Genomic DNA, 16,893 nt, shown 5'->3' with positions numbered 1-16,893 from the left:
TTTTTAAAAAGGTGAAGACTCATAGACACGTAGCTCCAGATCATCTGCTTCAAATATGTCAGCGACTTGGACCTCTCTTAGAAAAAGAGACTCCACAGAGCGTTCCAGGGGTTCATTCGTTACTGGGAGCTGGAAGACAGTCTATGCTTAGAACAAACAAAAGTATGAACAGTTCAGGAGCAAAGCAATATTATGCATCTTTCATGGTGATTTCTTTTGTAGTGATTCTGGATTTCTGTTCATATTTGAAACAAAAACAGGTTGTAAGCATGTGGTATGGAAAGGATCAGCACTTGCAGCATTGCATCGAGGAAGACCCCCTGAGCCACCAATCAATTATGGCAGCCCACCTAATATAGGTATGCTTTTTTACATTTATGTTGCGTTCAGTTTGCATTTTTCATTGAGTTATCTGAGGGCTGGCAATACTGGTGCAATTGCGTAGCCTTCAAGTTTTTCCATTATTAGGTGTCATATGGTGAAGTGTATGGTTTACCTATTTTCCTGAAAGTATATATTTGAATGTCGAATTGAGCTATCTGACTGAAAAAAACATCATTACTTTTGTATTAAAGTGATGGAGTAACAGGTAGTGTCAATGAGGTGTCAGTTTATTAGTATTTCATGCTGAAATATAAGAAGGTTTGTGTTGTCAGTTAGTACCCAGTTAAAATTGGGTAACAACTGTCCACATTGCATTGTGAACTTGAGAATTGGAATTCTGGCTCTTGAGGACATTAAGACACTCTCTGTCTATTAATGGGACAAGGCAATAAGATAAGGTTTGCAAAGTCTCTGAATATAAATAATAGGAATGAACAGTCATTGCATGGCAGCATGCATGAAACTGAAATTTAATACAAACTGGTACGCTTTTAATTTCTAGAGATTGTGTCAAGAAATTTAGTACACACTTTGGGATTATGTCAATTTTAATGTTGATTAGTGGAATAAATTATAGAACAAGATAATTAATTTAACTATAAGCAGTGAACAGTGAATTTTGTTGAATAAACTTGGTGAAAATAAAGGTTGGAAACTGCTTAGTGATAATGGTCAATGATCAGAAAAGTTGAACAAGTCAAACTAGTTGGAAGATTTAGAAATCAAGCTCCACTCCATTACTTTAAACTTATCACCCAAACTGTTGTTTGAATGTGGTAAAGAGCATGGCATTATCAGCAGTGTAGCCCCTCAGGTGAGATGTTAAACACCAGTCCTGTTTGCCTGTTCCACCAGATAGTAGATATCCCATGATACTCTCGCGAAGTGCAGGTATATCCCCAGGGTCTTTTTGCATCACCTTTCACTCAACCAAAGCCATTAAAAACAGGTTAACTAGTTATTCACCTTGTTGCTGTTTATAGAAATTTGTGTAAAGTGTGGTTGAAGTATTTCTTTTTCTATCTCAAAGTAATTCTTTGAAACATACAAGCAATGTTTTTGAGAAACACAAGTAGGTATATCACTTTTTGTAAAATGTTTGAACTTGCTAAAAAGTTGCAGTTGTGGTGTATCAAATTTAAATTTCTGTAATTTAGTTAAGGTAGAGCAGAAGTAAGTTTGTGCTGATCCAAGTTTGTTTTATGATTTTAACTGCAAAGAACAGCACCAAAGGTTAGCAACCAGGTGACAGAAGCAGAAGAGGTTTGTCTGTAATTGAACATGGCCTAAAGTATTGATGAAGATTAACTACAAGCATAGTGGTGTTAATGGTGCTTCAAGTTGAATGGCTATGTCTGTACATTGTCAGGGGCAGTAAATACTTGGGGAACATTACAAACCAGCCATGTGAGAGAGACAGGTTTCAAAAATGTTTCAGAAAAAAAAATTAAACAATATATTGATATCAAGATTAAGTGCCCGAGTAAAGAAGCAAAATATAGAAGATGAAACAAAAGAATTGGTTCATGCAGTCATCCTGAACCTGCAGTGGCATCACCCCAATAAGTCTGAGTGTCTTTTAAAATGATGGGAAATTACATCTATAATTGTTAATAGGTTGTGTAAAGTCAAAGATTGGAGGAATCATGTTGACTGTGTGAACTCCTTCTTTCCACCTGCCTTCCCCTTCCACACACCCTATTAAAAGAAAAGACCAAATATTTACCAAAGTTGGTCATAAAATTGCTCAAAATTAGTTTCATAGGAAAATTTCTGAGGTTATATGCATATGATAAAGCCCCTGTTTTCACTTTCTTTGTTCCTTGCTTGGGTGAATGAGCTATCAAACTAAAGCAGTCATAATTGTTTTGTAGATAATTATCATAGACTTTGATATTTGCATAGACTAAAACTTCTGCTACAGCTTGATCAGTGATTTCAACAAAGAAGTGTTTCACCAGTTTTGCTGTTTGTGCACAGCATCTCTCAAAGTGTTTATTTTGCTAAAAATCATTATTAGTTTAACTTTTAGTAAACCACTGCCTTTTCCAATTTGTTGAATTTTAAGGAGATTTCTTCTTCCTCTTTCTTAGTGCAGTGACAAGTAACGATCAGGGCATCAGTTGTTCTGGATTAGTCTAAGTGGTAGAGTAGCAGGAAATTATATATTATTGTTTTTGGTGGGGAGGTCTCCGCCATAGTAATGTTTCAGCCAGGCTTGTGGTGCACCGGGTCCCAGGATGCTTTGAATGGCATGAAAAGTGTCTTGAAGCTTGTACATGATATTATGTGGCAGGTATACATGTGTTAAGTTCAGGTCTGCCATGAACTAGAGTTTAAACATTTGAGGGCATGTAGGAATGACATGTATGTACCAATAAAAGTTGCTCAACAATGATAGTGACAAAGGGATTCTAGTTATCTGTGTACTGAATGGTTGTTGAGATAAAACCATTTGGAAAAAATACCGCTAAAAACATTTTAAGGCTTTACAGACATAAATAGCCATAGAATAATTGGTCAATAAATAACCATGAATTTGAATACAGCATTGGTTCAACCACAGTTAGGTTACTGTCCCGCAATTTGGATGCCATTCAAAGAACGTCATAGAGATGTACAGCATGGAAACAGACCCTTCGGTCCAACCCGTCCATGCTGATCAGATATCCCAACCCAATCTTGTCCCACCTGCCAGCACCCAGCCCATATCCCTCCAAACCCTTCCTATTCATATACCCATCCAGATGCCTTTTAAATGTTGCAATTGTACCGTACAGATCACTAAATTGCTGGATAACTTTGATTCATCAGAATGATGTGAGAAGTAGGAAGTTAATTCTGCAAAGAGATGTGACACATTGGGACCGCAATTCATCCACTGTTACCCACATCCAAAGAACGAATAAATAAAAGTTTTCTTCAGAAACTGCTGGAGCAGAAAAAGTTAATAGAGGGCTGGGATGCAAAGGAGTGGATGTCATGTAATAGTTGTGAGAACTCTGGTTAGATCCTGTTGAGAGATCACATTCATTTCTTGGCACTTAATCTCTGGAAGGATTAAATTCACTTGAATGGGATGCTACACAGATTCATCAAAATGAAAGTAGTTTTAAAAGGGTTAAATTATGGGGAAAGGTGGCCAAGACTAGGCGGCCATTCCCTTGGCCACAGTGAACTAATGGGTGATCTAAATTAGTAGTTCAAGATGATTAAATGACTTAATATGGTAGAGAAATGTTAATTACTCAAGAACTTTAATGGGGGGAGCAATTTTCAGCTGGTGTGTTCAGTGGATGTCAGGAGATATTTCATCGCAGAAAAGGTTGTATGAAACCAGAAATCTTGAAGTATTGCTCTACTTCTCTGCTGAAGAGCTTGGGTTAGGGACCTATCTGTGCCAAAACTGTGTCGGATACATCTGAATTTGACTTTGAATAGTGCATATCTGACAATTTATTTTTCAATCAGCAGCCATTCTGTAACAAAATGGCTGGTGGTGAACAATATAAAAGGCATAAGATGTAGAGGTGCCTTTGCCATATGGAGGGACTAGAGAAGCAGGAAACAAGCAGGAAACTTGTTTGGAATACTGTTTGGAATAAGGGAGACTTAATACATGTTCAGAGTTTTAGTTAGGTTGGTAACTGGAGAACACATAATTACGGTAATTGACAAAATCATAGAAGAGATGGGTGCAGATGCAGTGATAACTTTTAAAAACAAAATTAGATATACGTGCAAAAGAAAGATACCAAATAAACAAACACGAGGCTCATTTTTGGAGGCGGGCAATTCAAAAGCAAGACCTTATGTTCAACATCAGTGGAATCTAGTTTGGACCGCAGTTCTGGCCTCCATATGACAGAAAAGGGTATAGAAACACTACAGAAAATCTGAAAAGAATTGATGAGAATTATTACAAAACTGAAATTTTAACTGTTGGGAAACACTGAGTAGCCTTGAGCTCTTCTCTCTAAAAGAATACAAGACCTAGAGATGATCCGATTGAGGCCTTTAAAATGATGAAATTGAACATACGTAATTTTCTGCATGCCATATGAAGTTCAGTCAGATGACAGAATTGTCCTGTTGTCGATGAGAGGAGATGGTTGAAATAATCCACAGGGTTGATCTCTTTTGAAAACAGACAAAAATGTTGTGGGAATTATTTAAAGATTGAAAGGGGGTGATCAGAAGCAAACTAAGAAGAGAATAGTAGGTAATTATTCGAAAATTACTATTGACTAGAAGGTCAAGAATGTTGGCAGTATCCTGGGGAGCTTGCCCTATTCGTATTATTTTGAAATTAGGTACAAGGATCTGTAAATTCCAGAGCTGAAATGGCTCCAATTGTTGCTGAAAATGCTTTACTTTAGGAATGGCAGCATGAGAGAGAGAGTCAGACAGACCAAAAATGGTGATGCTGATGTAAAACATAGATAGCGAATATAGGATATTTTAAAAATATGCACATTCAACAGTGTTATTTGAATAGAATTTGCAGATTTTCTTAAATGTATTTTCATTTAGTGAAGTTAAGACCTTCAGCTTTATAGATAGAAGTGAAGCAGTAGGATAACTAGTTGGGTGGAAACCATCACCAGCTTAATTTATAGAACAATTTGTAGGTTTGAGACACTTGTTTTCAAAATCATTTGTGGTATTTGTAGTAACAATCAGATGACATACACAGTATTTAAACTTGTGTATGTTATTGTTTTCAATGTTTTGGACTAGTTGTGAATATTTTGTAGTTTTAATGAACTTTATGGAATATATCTGCAGATTTTGGTAGTTTGAGTGTAAATTAGAAGCTAAAAAAAATCTACCTTTGCTAAATTGGTAGTGGTGGGAGTAAATTATTTAAAGACGTGTCAATCCCCAGAATGATAACAAATGTTTATTTGGTGAGCAGTTGTGGAACAATGATACAGAATGCTGTGGTCAGGCAGATGATCATTTAGACTCTGCAGCTTTTTTAATAAAGGCACACTATGTATTATTTCTTTTAGTATTCCATGTCACTGGAAATAAAATTAACAATGCGATTATGACTAAAATATCGTGAATAACCAACATTTAACAAAGTGGACTTCCACCATACAAGTGTTTGTGAAAATTAGCCATGTGGAATACACCATGTTGGGTGCTCGTCAGTTTTGACATGCATGTCCATATTTCCCTGAAAGTGGCAACACCATAGATAAGATGCTAAAGAAGGCATATGGCATGCTTGCTATCATTGATCGGGGCATTGAGTATAAAAGTTGTTAAGCCATGTTATAGCTATGTAAAACTTTAGTTAGGCCACATTTGGAGTATTTCATGCAGTTCTGGTCACCACACTATAGAAAAGATGAGAAGGCTTTGGAGAGAGTGCAAAAGAAATTTGCCTGGATGTTGCCTGGATCGGAGTGCATTAGCTATAAGGAGAGGGTGGACAAACTTAGATTGTTTCATGAAAGTGTTGGAGGCAGAGGGGTGACCTGATAGAACTATATAATGTCATGAGAGACACTGATATGGTGGATAGTCAGAGTCTTTTTCCCAGCGTGCAAATGTCAAACACTAGGGGTAGTCTTAAGTTGAGAGAAGGAAATTTTAAAGGGGATGTGTGAAGTATGTCTTTCAAGCAGAGAGTAGGAGGTGGTAGAAGCAAGTATGATAGCAGTGTTTAAGAGGCATTTCGATCAATATGTGATCAACAAGGGAATAGAAGGATATGGACCATGTGCAGGCAGATGGGATTAGTTTAGAATAGCATCTTGGTAGGCAGAACAGAGATGGTGGGCTGAAATGGTTGTTTTTGTGTTGTGCTGTACTGTGTTTTCTTGTTTTCAATGTATGATTGTTAGCATCTTTTTCTAAACTTGCTTGGTTTTGCCTTGACTATGTTAAAGTATGTGAAGCATATGCTGTAGGTTTCTCCATGCGGTTTTCCATTTCTGAGAACTCCTAACTGAGCACATTCAAAAACCAAGGTTCGAAATGGCATCTCCAGTCCAGTCATTTCTGCACTTCTTCAAATGCTTTATGACACATCACAGACAACTCCCAAAATGTTCCAACTTTGATCATCTGATGCAGTGGAGTGAGCATGTTTGCTAGGACAGGAGTGAACTTAGATAAGTTCAAAATCACGTGAACCCTTTCTGCATTGGATGGATAATTTTGCTATCTAATTGGTGACACATGCCTGCTACATCTGATGCCATGAAGCTTTTTTGCTTTGATGTTATTGATCCAATCTAGGATTTTGTTCAACCTCACAATGTACTCTTTCTCTGATTTACTGCAAATTAAAATGCCATCTATGAAACAGTACACTCCTTGCATCCACTGTACCTGATCCACGCTGCTCAGAAGCATCACACATCCCAATGGTAGCCGTTCAGAATGATTAAAGCCCTTTGTGTGAATGAATGGTAAACAATTCCTTGCTCTTCTTAGTCCGTTTTAATTGCAAGTATGCATTTGAGAAATCTATCTGACTGAAAACCTTTCCATTGGTTAAATTAGAAAAAAAAATCTATTCCAAAAGATTGAGGGTAAGTATAACTTACTAATTGTGTGTGGTCTCCACAAATGCAAGTGGACAAATTGCCTGTTTTTTTTCAAATCTATTTATCTTTCTTCCAGCTTTTAATTGTGCATGAGGTGCTGGTCTCATTTCTATAAAACACTGACTGTATCTTAACCTTTATCTTATCTTTGTCATGCTTAATTTTATCATTTGGTCCTCCTTGCTCTGAGGCCATCATTTGCTCTCTTAACGCATCCTCAATGACTAGTGTACTCTTAGTGATCTCTACTGTGGCTTGGAACTCATTGAAATCCATGGACTTTTCCTTCCAATTCTGGAAAATAACTCCCTTGCAATTTGCAACTCTGTCTTTCTGCCACCTTGCATGACTGTGGCTTCAACACAAACCTCCTTTCATGTTAGCTTATTACCTTCATCCACAAGTTCAGCCTGGATTTCATTGTCCTTTGGGTCTCCCATGAACGTGGCTGTAAGGTTAATTTCTAACTCATATAACCTAGAGAGTTTGTTAAATTTGATAATGTAATCTGCAATCGCCTCACTTTGCAACTACTTCCTTTTGACAGAACACGACTTTTGGTGTAATTTAAATCTCAGTTGTGCCACGATGTGAGTCCAGATTCTCATTAACTTCAGCATATTAGGGTCATTGGGCAACACTGTTTTAACACCATCTCAGAAGCATCTGGTTCCATCTTGGTGAGGAAAATATTATTGCATCAGTGAAAGCTCCTTGTTTTTGCTTTCTGCCAAATTTGCAGCCTTCATTTCATCAGTCCTCTTAGGATTGAATTTTTCCCTAATGCCCAAAAGTGCATCATTGCCTTTTTTTATTTGACAAAGCAATTGAAAGTGATGTGCATTTTCAGAAACCTTTCAAATTGCTGAGATTTCTTCAAAGTTGCTGTTAGGAGTTCCGAAAATGTGATAGAATGGTCATCAGTACATAATTGCTCAAATGAAATGCCAAAGAAAGGTTCATCGTATTTTCGTTGCCATCTTTGTTCCATTGAGGAAGAACTGTGTGGATTCACTGGAGAGCAGCCATTGTTGAATTAATTTTCACTTCTGAGAGTGTGGTGCTGGAAAAGCACAGCAGGCCAAGCGGCATCTAAGGAGCAGGAGAATCGACATTTCAGGCATAAGCCCTTCATCAGGAATACATTCTCCTGTGCCTCGAATGTTGCCTGACTTGCTGTGTTTTTCCAGCACCACGCTCTTGACTCTGATCTCCAGCATCTGCAGTCCTCACTTTCTCGTAATTTTCACTTTCCCAACAAACTGGGCAGCAGAGAGCGATGTAACAAAATGGTCAGTTTTTTAAATATGCTACATTTGGGAAATTCCAAACTTCACTGTTTGCAGTCGTATTGGTTCCAAGATAATGATTAAATGGTGAAATGGGTCATTGTACTCAAGATGTCTATTTCAGAGAAGATGAGTGGTTAACAGGATGTTGTTACCCCTTATCCTGCTGATACACTAGAGGGCACTAGGATACAATTATGGCAGCATGCCGGTATGATTGTTAATATTGAATTTGAGTCTTTCTGGGGAATAAATAAGATGCATTTTGTCATTTTTTTTGTCTTACACTCATCAGGACATTTCAAAAGAATATCAATATGAAAAGAAAACAATCATTTTTTATACTGTATGAGAAAAGTGTGCTGCTTGGTAGAGGTGTCTCCAGAGGCTTTGACAAAATATATAACTTTTCAGCAGTCTTCAAGTATGTGTTTTCTTTGCTGATGTTGTGCTTAGGTCATTTTAAACCCCTGCATTGTCAACCACTGCTTGCAATAGGCATACCTGCATTTCTGTCATACTGTCTAGTGTGCAGATCATGACTCGATATATTTCTGTATTTTTGATTGTGGACTGAAATCTGAATGTTTTAAAAATGAAGGATGGTGGAAAGGACTGCTGCACTGTTTAAAAGCAAGTTACCTGAAACCATTGTATGTGTTATTTACTTTGCTTTCTGTTCAAGCAGTAGAGAAAGCCTAGTTGCGGGTGAACTGGAGCCAACGGGTGCATACAAATGGTGGTTTGGCCAGCAACAGGTATCTGACTAGTTTTTGGACTTGTTTTCAAGGACAGAGCCCTTCTGTCTGTCAGCAACAATGCATTTGGCACCCAGGTAGCTCAACAGCTTGCAAGTGGGAATGATTTGATCAGAAGCCATTGGACCTGTGGAAAGGAGGGAGCTGTTCTTCCTCAAACCTGAAGAAAGCCAGTTTATTTCCTCTTATTAATTGTTATAGGTTGCGTCTCATATAACCACGTCAGAGATGTGTGTGATTCAGACCCTTGTGTCTCCCGTAAGCAAGCGAAAGTACCGGGAAGAGGAAGATCAAGGAGCAACAGGTCCTGACAAACCAAAAGGGTTATCTCCGCAACTCTGTAGAGAAATTATTCAATTGCCTTTCCAGTCTTTTCCTCCATATTTGACATTTTTTGTGTCTGAGTGCAAGTAGAGCAGAATTTATAAATAGGTTAGAGTTTTACCTAGCAGGGTTATATGTTGAAAATTCATAACTGTTTTCCTGTAGTTAGAATCTTGTGGTCAATCTTAAGTACAGACACCCGGTCTGTGTTTTCTGTCACCCTGAATACTTTTAATAAATCTTTAACTTCTGCAACACCTCTGGGAATAATGGAGCATGATTTTCAGCATGCTACCCCAGTGAGGTGTAACACTTGGAGGATTGCAGCGTTCCTTCAGAGAGGAAGGGAACGTTTGGACATTCATTCTGAGCTTCATCCTCAGTGCAGAAACGATGTACAAGAATGGTTCCAGGAATGCAAAACTTCAAAACATGAGAATTAATTGCACAAGTTAAGACTGTTCTCCTTGGAGAGAAGAGACTGACAGGAGATTTGATAGACATTTACAAAATCATGAGCAGGCTGAATAGTGTAGGTAGGGAGAAACTTTTCCTGCCTAGACAAAGAATAATAGGCCATAGATTTAAAGCAATGTGCAAATGAAGCAAGAGTGTGTGAGAATTAACTTTCTTACACAGTAAGTAGTTAGGGTCTGTAATGTTCTTCCTGGAAATATGGTGGAGGCAGCTTCAAGTGAGGTGTTCACAAGGGTTTTGGATGATGATTTTAATAAAAATAGTGTCCTAGAATATGGGGAAAAGGCAGGAGATTATCATTGGGTAATAGACCATTGCAGACAGGATTGGATGAATAGCCTCCCTCTGTACTGTAACAATTTTATAGTTTAGTGACAGTCACATGCTTTACTCCCAACTTTTATTTAGATCCACTCTGGCAGGGAGTCAAAGTTGTTTGCTTGTCTACCTTCAGTATTGAAACTCACTCTCTCTCTCTCTCTCTAAAGGAGGGAAGTGGAGACCATCTTTAAACAAATTTGTCAACCAGACCAAATAGATTAATATGGGAGAAAGTGAGGACCGCAGATGCTGGATATAAAAGTCGAAGAGTGTGGTGCTGGAAAAGTACAGCCGGTCAGGCAGCATCTGAGGAGCAAGATAAGCTCTTCATCAGGAATGAGGGGGTGGCCCAATGGGCTGAGAGATAATTGGGAGGGGGTGGGGCTGGAGGGAAGGTAGCTGGGAATGCAATAGGTAGATGAAGTTGGGGAGAGGTGAGTGGAGTGGATAGATGGGAAGGAAGATGGACAGATAGGACGGGTCAAGAGGGTGTTGCTGACCTGGCAGATTGGATCTGGGATAAGGTAGGGAGAGAGGAAATTAGGAAACTGGTGAAATCCACATTGTTCCCAAGTGGTTGGAGGGAGTAGAGTCTGACCAAAGTTCTTGAAGACCAGGGAAGATTCTGTGTTATTAAGGTAATTTAGTATTGAGTATTAATTTGAACCATATTTTAAGGGTTTCAATTTAATGTAAATGGCATTTCAATTTTCCTTTTAAGTGCTTTTCCTAACTAACCTGTCCAGAAATGATTTACATACCTCTGGAATAGGTAGGACTTGAACCTGGGTCTCCCAATGCAGCAGTAGGGACACTACCACTGTGCCACAAAAGGTCCTTCAATTTTCCTTTTTATTTTTGTAGCTAAAGAGAATGCACTGGGGAACAGTTGATTTTTAAAAATTAACCTATTCTTCTAATCAACCAGTTTAGAGACATTATTATACACTCTAGCAGGTGGGACTTGCCCCAGGCCCCTCTGTCTAGAGGTAGGGACACTACCACTACGCCACAAGAACCCTAACAGTTAACTACTTTTATTTTCCTAGTGGGCCTCCTGGTCCAGGGGTAGGGACACTACCATGCTGCCACAGGCAGGTCCGAGGCAAATGTTTTGTTTGGTTTTGAATCAGAGTCCATTCTTTTGTTGAGTGAATATAATAACCACTACAGTTCAGAAGCAGGAGTGGTTGGTTTTGAAAATAAAAAGAAAATTAACCATATTTTTCTCAAAGCAATCTGCTCAGGGGTGCTATTAAACACCTCTGGGACCTCAAGCCAGGCCTCTCTATCCAGGAGTAGTGATCATTTTAATGTGAACTACTTTTAACTTCATTGTTGGGGGGTAACATAAAGAGAACAGAAGCTTTGAATATAGTCATAGTTATACAGCATGGAAACAAACCCTTTTGTCCAACTAGTCCAGGCTGACTGAGTTCCCAAACTAAACCACTCCCACCTGCCTGCACTTGGCCCTTTTCCCCTCAAAATCTTTTCTATTAATTTACTTATCTAAGTTACTTTTAAATGGTATAATTATACCTGCATCCACCGCTTTCCCTGGCAGTTCATCTCCTATGCAAACTACCCTCTGTGTAAAAAGTTGTCCCTGATCTCCTTGTTAAGTCTTTTTCCTCTCACCTTAAAAATATGCCCAGTAGTTTTGACCTTCCCACCCAAGGGGGAAAATACCCTTGTTATTCACCTTACCTATGCCCCTCCTGATTGTATAAACCTCAATAAGGTCACGTTTTAGCCTCCTACACATTTAGTAATTTCCTTTGCTCGTAAGGAATGTTAGTGCTGCAGAATGGAATGTTGGGGGGCACGGTGGCACAGTGGTTAGCACTGCTGCCTCACAGCACCAGAGGCCTGGGTTCAATTCCCGCCTCAGGCAACTGATTGTGTGGAGTTTGCACGTTCTCCCAGTGTCTGCGTGGGTTTCTTTCCACAGTCCAAAAATGTGCAGGTTAGGTGAATTGGCCATGCTAAATTGCCCGTTGTGTTAGGTGCAGGGATAAATGTAGGGGGAATGATGGGTGTGCTTCGGCGGGTCGGTGTGGACTTGTTGGGCCAAAGGGCCTGTTTCCACGCTGTGAGTAATCTAATCATTTTAAGCACCTAATACTTTTTGCCTTCAGGTCAGAGGATGAATAGCAAATGCAGAGTACAGTTCTCTGTGCCTATCAGGGTTCTGTAGTTTCTGACTTCGGAGCAGCACCCTCTGCAGAACTAGTCTGACATTCGCATTTTGAATAGCTGCTGTCCTGATGCTTGCTTCAAATGAAATGTTGATTTAGTAGCAACACTGTGCCGTGACCTGGTATTTCCATATCTCTCCAGCTACCTCAGATCCCTGACCTTCAGGGATAACTGTGTTCCTAGGTAACTATAGTAACCTGTTCATTGCCCGTCTCCCTTTTCGAATATGAGTGTTGCATTGGCAGTTTTCCAATTCCTTCGTACTTCTTCAGACTTTAAGAATTCTTCAAAGATTTGCGTTCACTATCTCTGTAGCAATGTCCTTTTCTCCAATTTCCTATGTTCCTGAATCCATGGCGAACGCCACTCGATATTTCACTCCAGTCTGAAGATCATTCACCTGTTTCGACTGCTTTCTTTATATTGCAAAGTTTGACACTGCTTCTTTATTTCCCCAGGCTTCAATCTTGCATGTGATCCTGATAGGTGGTATTTTATCAAATTCATTTTAAAGTCTATGCAGGCAACCTGAACTGCACTGCTTTCATCAATCCTTCTGTTACTTCATCAACTTAGACATGATTTCATTTTGACCAATCCATGCAAGTTACAACTTATTAAAACATATTTTTCCATGAGTTTAATTTTGACTCGTATCAGCGTTTCTGTAATTTCCCTCATCATTGACGTTAGGTCTGTAGTAGTTGAGTTCATCCATCATCTTTGTTCTGTCTAGGGGTACAAATTATTGCATTGCTCCAGCACCCTGCATCACAGCCTTATCTGAGGAGTATTCCAAGATTGTGACTAAAGCCTTCACTGTTCCCTCTCTTAATTTCCTTAGCAACAAAGAAGGATTAGGTGAATTTTCTGTCTTGTTCTCTCAGTCTTTTAAGTACCTCCTTTCTTTGTCTATTTTTAATCTGTTTAATTTTTCTACCTCATCATTCATGGTGACATTGGCAGAATTCTCCTGTTCTGTGAAGACAGATTTAAAGTGTTTATTTAGTACCTCAGCCATCCACTCTGTCTCCACAATAACGTTTCCCTTTTGGTACCTAATCAATTTACCATGCCTTCATAAAAGATGATAGAAATCCTTTTTATGTTACCTGCTAATATATGCCTGCTTTTTCCTCCTTAGTTTTTCCTAATTTCTCCATTGTACTTTTCATAAAGCAAAGAACATAGAAAAGTACAGCACAGAACAGGCCCTTCGGCTCACGATGTTGTGCCGAGGATTATTCCTAATCTAAAATAAAATAACCTAACCTATGCATCCCTCAATTCACAGCTGTCCATGTGCATATCAAGTAGTTGCTTAAATGTCCCTAATTACTCTGCTTCCACCACCACAGCTGGTAACACATTCCATGCATTCATAATTCTTGCTAAAGAACATACCTCTGACGTCTCCTCTATACCTTCCTCCTAATATCTTAAAACTATGACCCCTCATGCCAGTCAGTCCTGCCCTGGGGAAAAGTCTCTGGCCATTGACTATCCATGTCTCTCTTTACCTTGTATACCTCAATGAGGTCACCTCTCTCTTCCTCCTCCTGAACAGAGAGAAAAGTCTGCGTTTAGTCAACGTCTCTTCGTAAGACAAGCCCTTCAGTCCAGGCAGCATCCTGGTAAAATTGGTATACTAAATTTTGTTTGATATGATATATGAACCTGACTCTTTTCTTCCTGTTTCTTTTTAAATATCTCTGGATGTTTAGAGGGCAGGGGTCATGTTGATGATAGTAGTGAGGTTGGAGTGTGACAGCAGAGGCGAAGAGTTATGTAGGGAACCAAGCACCTGTATTCCTTCAACTTTTTAACATAATAGTGATGTCTCTTCTTAAACTGGCAAGTATGTCCCTCCCCAAAAAAAACTTGCTTCTGTATGGAAAAATGAATCTCCTGTGCAGATAGCACAACAGGGCAGGTTCAGTTTCAGGGAACCCCTAGAATTGAGAAGGATGGGGTGCGATCACATGGGTGTCTGCTCCTTGATACTTGGGACTTTTCAGATGAATTTGGTAATATTGGGCAACGTGTGGCATTCATGCTATGGCACTTATTTCCTTTGCAAAGCTGTCCTTGCCTCACTTCAACTGCTGAGTTTCTCGAAGTCTGTCCACTCCAAAGCCTTCAAAGCAGTTGCGTCAAAAATAAAATACTTAAAGTAAAATCCTGCCTTTTTGAAAGAGATCGGTTGCCATTCCTTAGTCTGTCTCTGTAAAGCCCAAGAAGTAAGCAGGTTTAAAATTCAAACATCTGGCCTGAAGCCAACTCCATGAAAATTATTGCAATTTTTTGGTCATCCAGAAAGTGTTGCCACTTCTTTTCCCTTGTGTGAATTTTATTCAACTTTTACATAATCAATTTATTTTTATTCAGTTCTCATTTGCCTGATTTCTTTGATCCCAATTTCCCTTTAAATTAGTATTCTTACAGTTGAGTAGTTATACTTCTAATTGTTCCTGTGATTTTCTGTACCCATTTTAAACCACATGATATTGTGATCACTCTTTCCAAAATGTTCCTGCACTTACACATGCTCCATTTGCCCACTTCATTCTCTAGAACTGCTAAATCCACTGCTGTTCCTTCCTCTCTAGGCTGGAAAAATGCTTACCAAAAAAAACTTATAGTATGGATATTGGAAATATTTCCCCCTCCTTACAAACCACTTCCAACACTTACCTTAACATTTTTATTTTCCCATCAAGATAATTAACATTCCTTTCTAGTTCTTGTATGTACCCTCGTCGATACTAGCATTTTACTTCCACCCACTCGTCCATGTGGAATCTCAATTTGGTATCTCATCTGAAAGATCTGTTATGATTCCAGCTAATCCCAGCAACACTTGACAAGAGTGAAACCTGGCCGGATAGATAATAAGTGTAATCTTTGCAGTTGGTTGCCATGGTAATTAGTCACTGAAACAAGTTTGTGAAAGGCTGCAAATGTTCTTTAGTATAAGAACACAGGTTTGTTATATAGATGAGGGAAAAAACATCAAGCCATATATGAGACAAATTAACATTATCAGCAAAACCCAAAGTTTCCACCTATCTTAGAATAGTATCATTACAGGTACTTTAATTCCAGAAAAATACAACTTCTGTCTCTTTAAATTCTCAGTTAACTGGCTCTTTCTGGTTCTATTTGAACTGATGATACAGTTTTTATAACCTCTTTCCAGGTATGCTGGCTTTATCCTCTTTCAGTTCTAACAACTCGAACTTCTTTATCAAGTCTCTCAGCCTGGAGAGTTCACAGACTACAACATTATGTTAGGGTCTCTGTTCTTCTACAAACCTAACCCTTCTGAACTGGAATCAAAAATGAAACTAATGGTTCCAAATTTGTTTTGTCTATCATAACTTCAGCAGTATGTCATTCCATCCGGATGGAAGTTTGCTCGCTGAGCTGGTAGGTTTGTTTTCAGATGTTTTGTCACTATACTAGTTAGCATCATCAATGAGCCTCCAGTGAAACACTGGTGTTATGGCCTGCTATCTATTTATGGATTTAGTTTACCTTGGATTGGTGATGTCATTTCCGGTGTTGGTGTTATTTCCGGTTCTTTTTCTCAAAGGGTGATAGATCAGCTACACATCTTCTCCTCAACTCGATAATGCCATTCCATTGATTAACATTATAAGTTTCCTGTTAGGCACTTGATTGAATTGCATAACTTTTGAGTCGCAGTTCCAAATGGCTTCATGACCTTTTTTTTTAAAAAAAATGCCTTCAGAGATCTGAAGCCAAACTTGATCTGCATCTATTTTAAATTCTAAAAATCATAATACAGTACAAACACTTACCAAATGCACGCCATCTAACAATGCTGCCCTCCCATTAGTATTGTACTGAAGTGCTACATTTGATTATGGAGTCAGTTTCCCATTCTATCAGTATGTTTGCAATAATTCTTTTGAAGGAACTAATTGGCCCATTATTTGCTTTTGATGGATGCCTTTTTCACAAACACATTATTTTATGTGGTGAAACTTCATTCTACTATATAGACTTTCTGGGCGCTTATTTAATTTTAAAACTGAGTTTTTGTTTTCAAATAATTTATTCTCGATTCAAAAGCAAATAAACAAAATTAAATGAAATCAATGCTCTTGATCATTCACTTTTCCTTTTAATGAATCAAAAAACTTGGAACTCCTGTTCCAATTTTGCTGTGTACACCTATACCAGATAGACTACAACAGCTCAAGAAGACAGCTCACCCGACCCTTCTCAAAAACAATTAGGGATTGGTAATAAGTAGTGGCCTTATCAGTACTGCTGACATTCCACAAAAGAATAAATCCACCTTCAACATCACCACCCCCACCAAAAAATTATTATTTCTGTGCTCAGCTCTCAACTTGAAACCCTAAGTACCAGAATTGCTCTTGTTGATTTTTGATATTGTTCCAATTATTTGTCTACAGTTTCATAAACTAAATGTGGCTATACCACTCCAACTCTATTTGCTGGCTAACCCTCCAAATAGGTATTTCTACAGTGTTGTAGAATAGGCAATTTTGAACTTTTGACCCAGTATAGATTAAGGAT

General features: G+C 38.6%; 1 protein-coding gene across 2 annotated transcripts in view; it reads left to right on the top strand.

Moving 5' to 3' along the window:
- phip (pleckstrin homology domain interacting protein) overlaps window positions 1–16,893 on the top strand; it is a 206,553-nt gene that overhangs the window by 11,018 nt on the left and 178,642 nt on the right. For both annotated transcript variants that reach the window (XM_072553357.1, XM_072553354.1), the window contains exons 5-6: window positions 12–162; window positions 261–359. In XM_072553357.1, coding sequence (XP_072409458.1) covers window positions 12–162; window positions 261–359 — 250 coding nt within the window. The remainder of the gene's footprint in view (window positions 1–11; window positions 163–260; window positions 360–16,893) is intronic.

This window comes from Chiloscyllium punctatum, chromosome 3 (assembly GCF_047496795.1).
Source record: "Chiloscyllium punctatum isolate Juve2018m chromosome 3, sChiPun1.3, whole genome shotgun sequence".
Classification (NCBI taxonomy): Eukaryota; Metazoa; Chordata; class Chondrichthyes; order Orectolobiformes; family Hemiscylliidae; genus Chiloscyllium; species Chiloscyllium punctatum.
The sequence above is the reverse complement of the archived record's forward strand: the minus strand, read 5'-3'. Positions and strand labels throughout refer to the sequence as shown.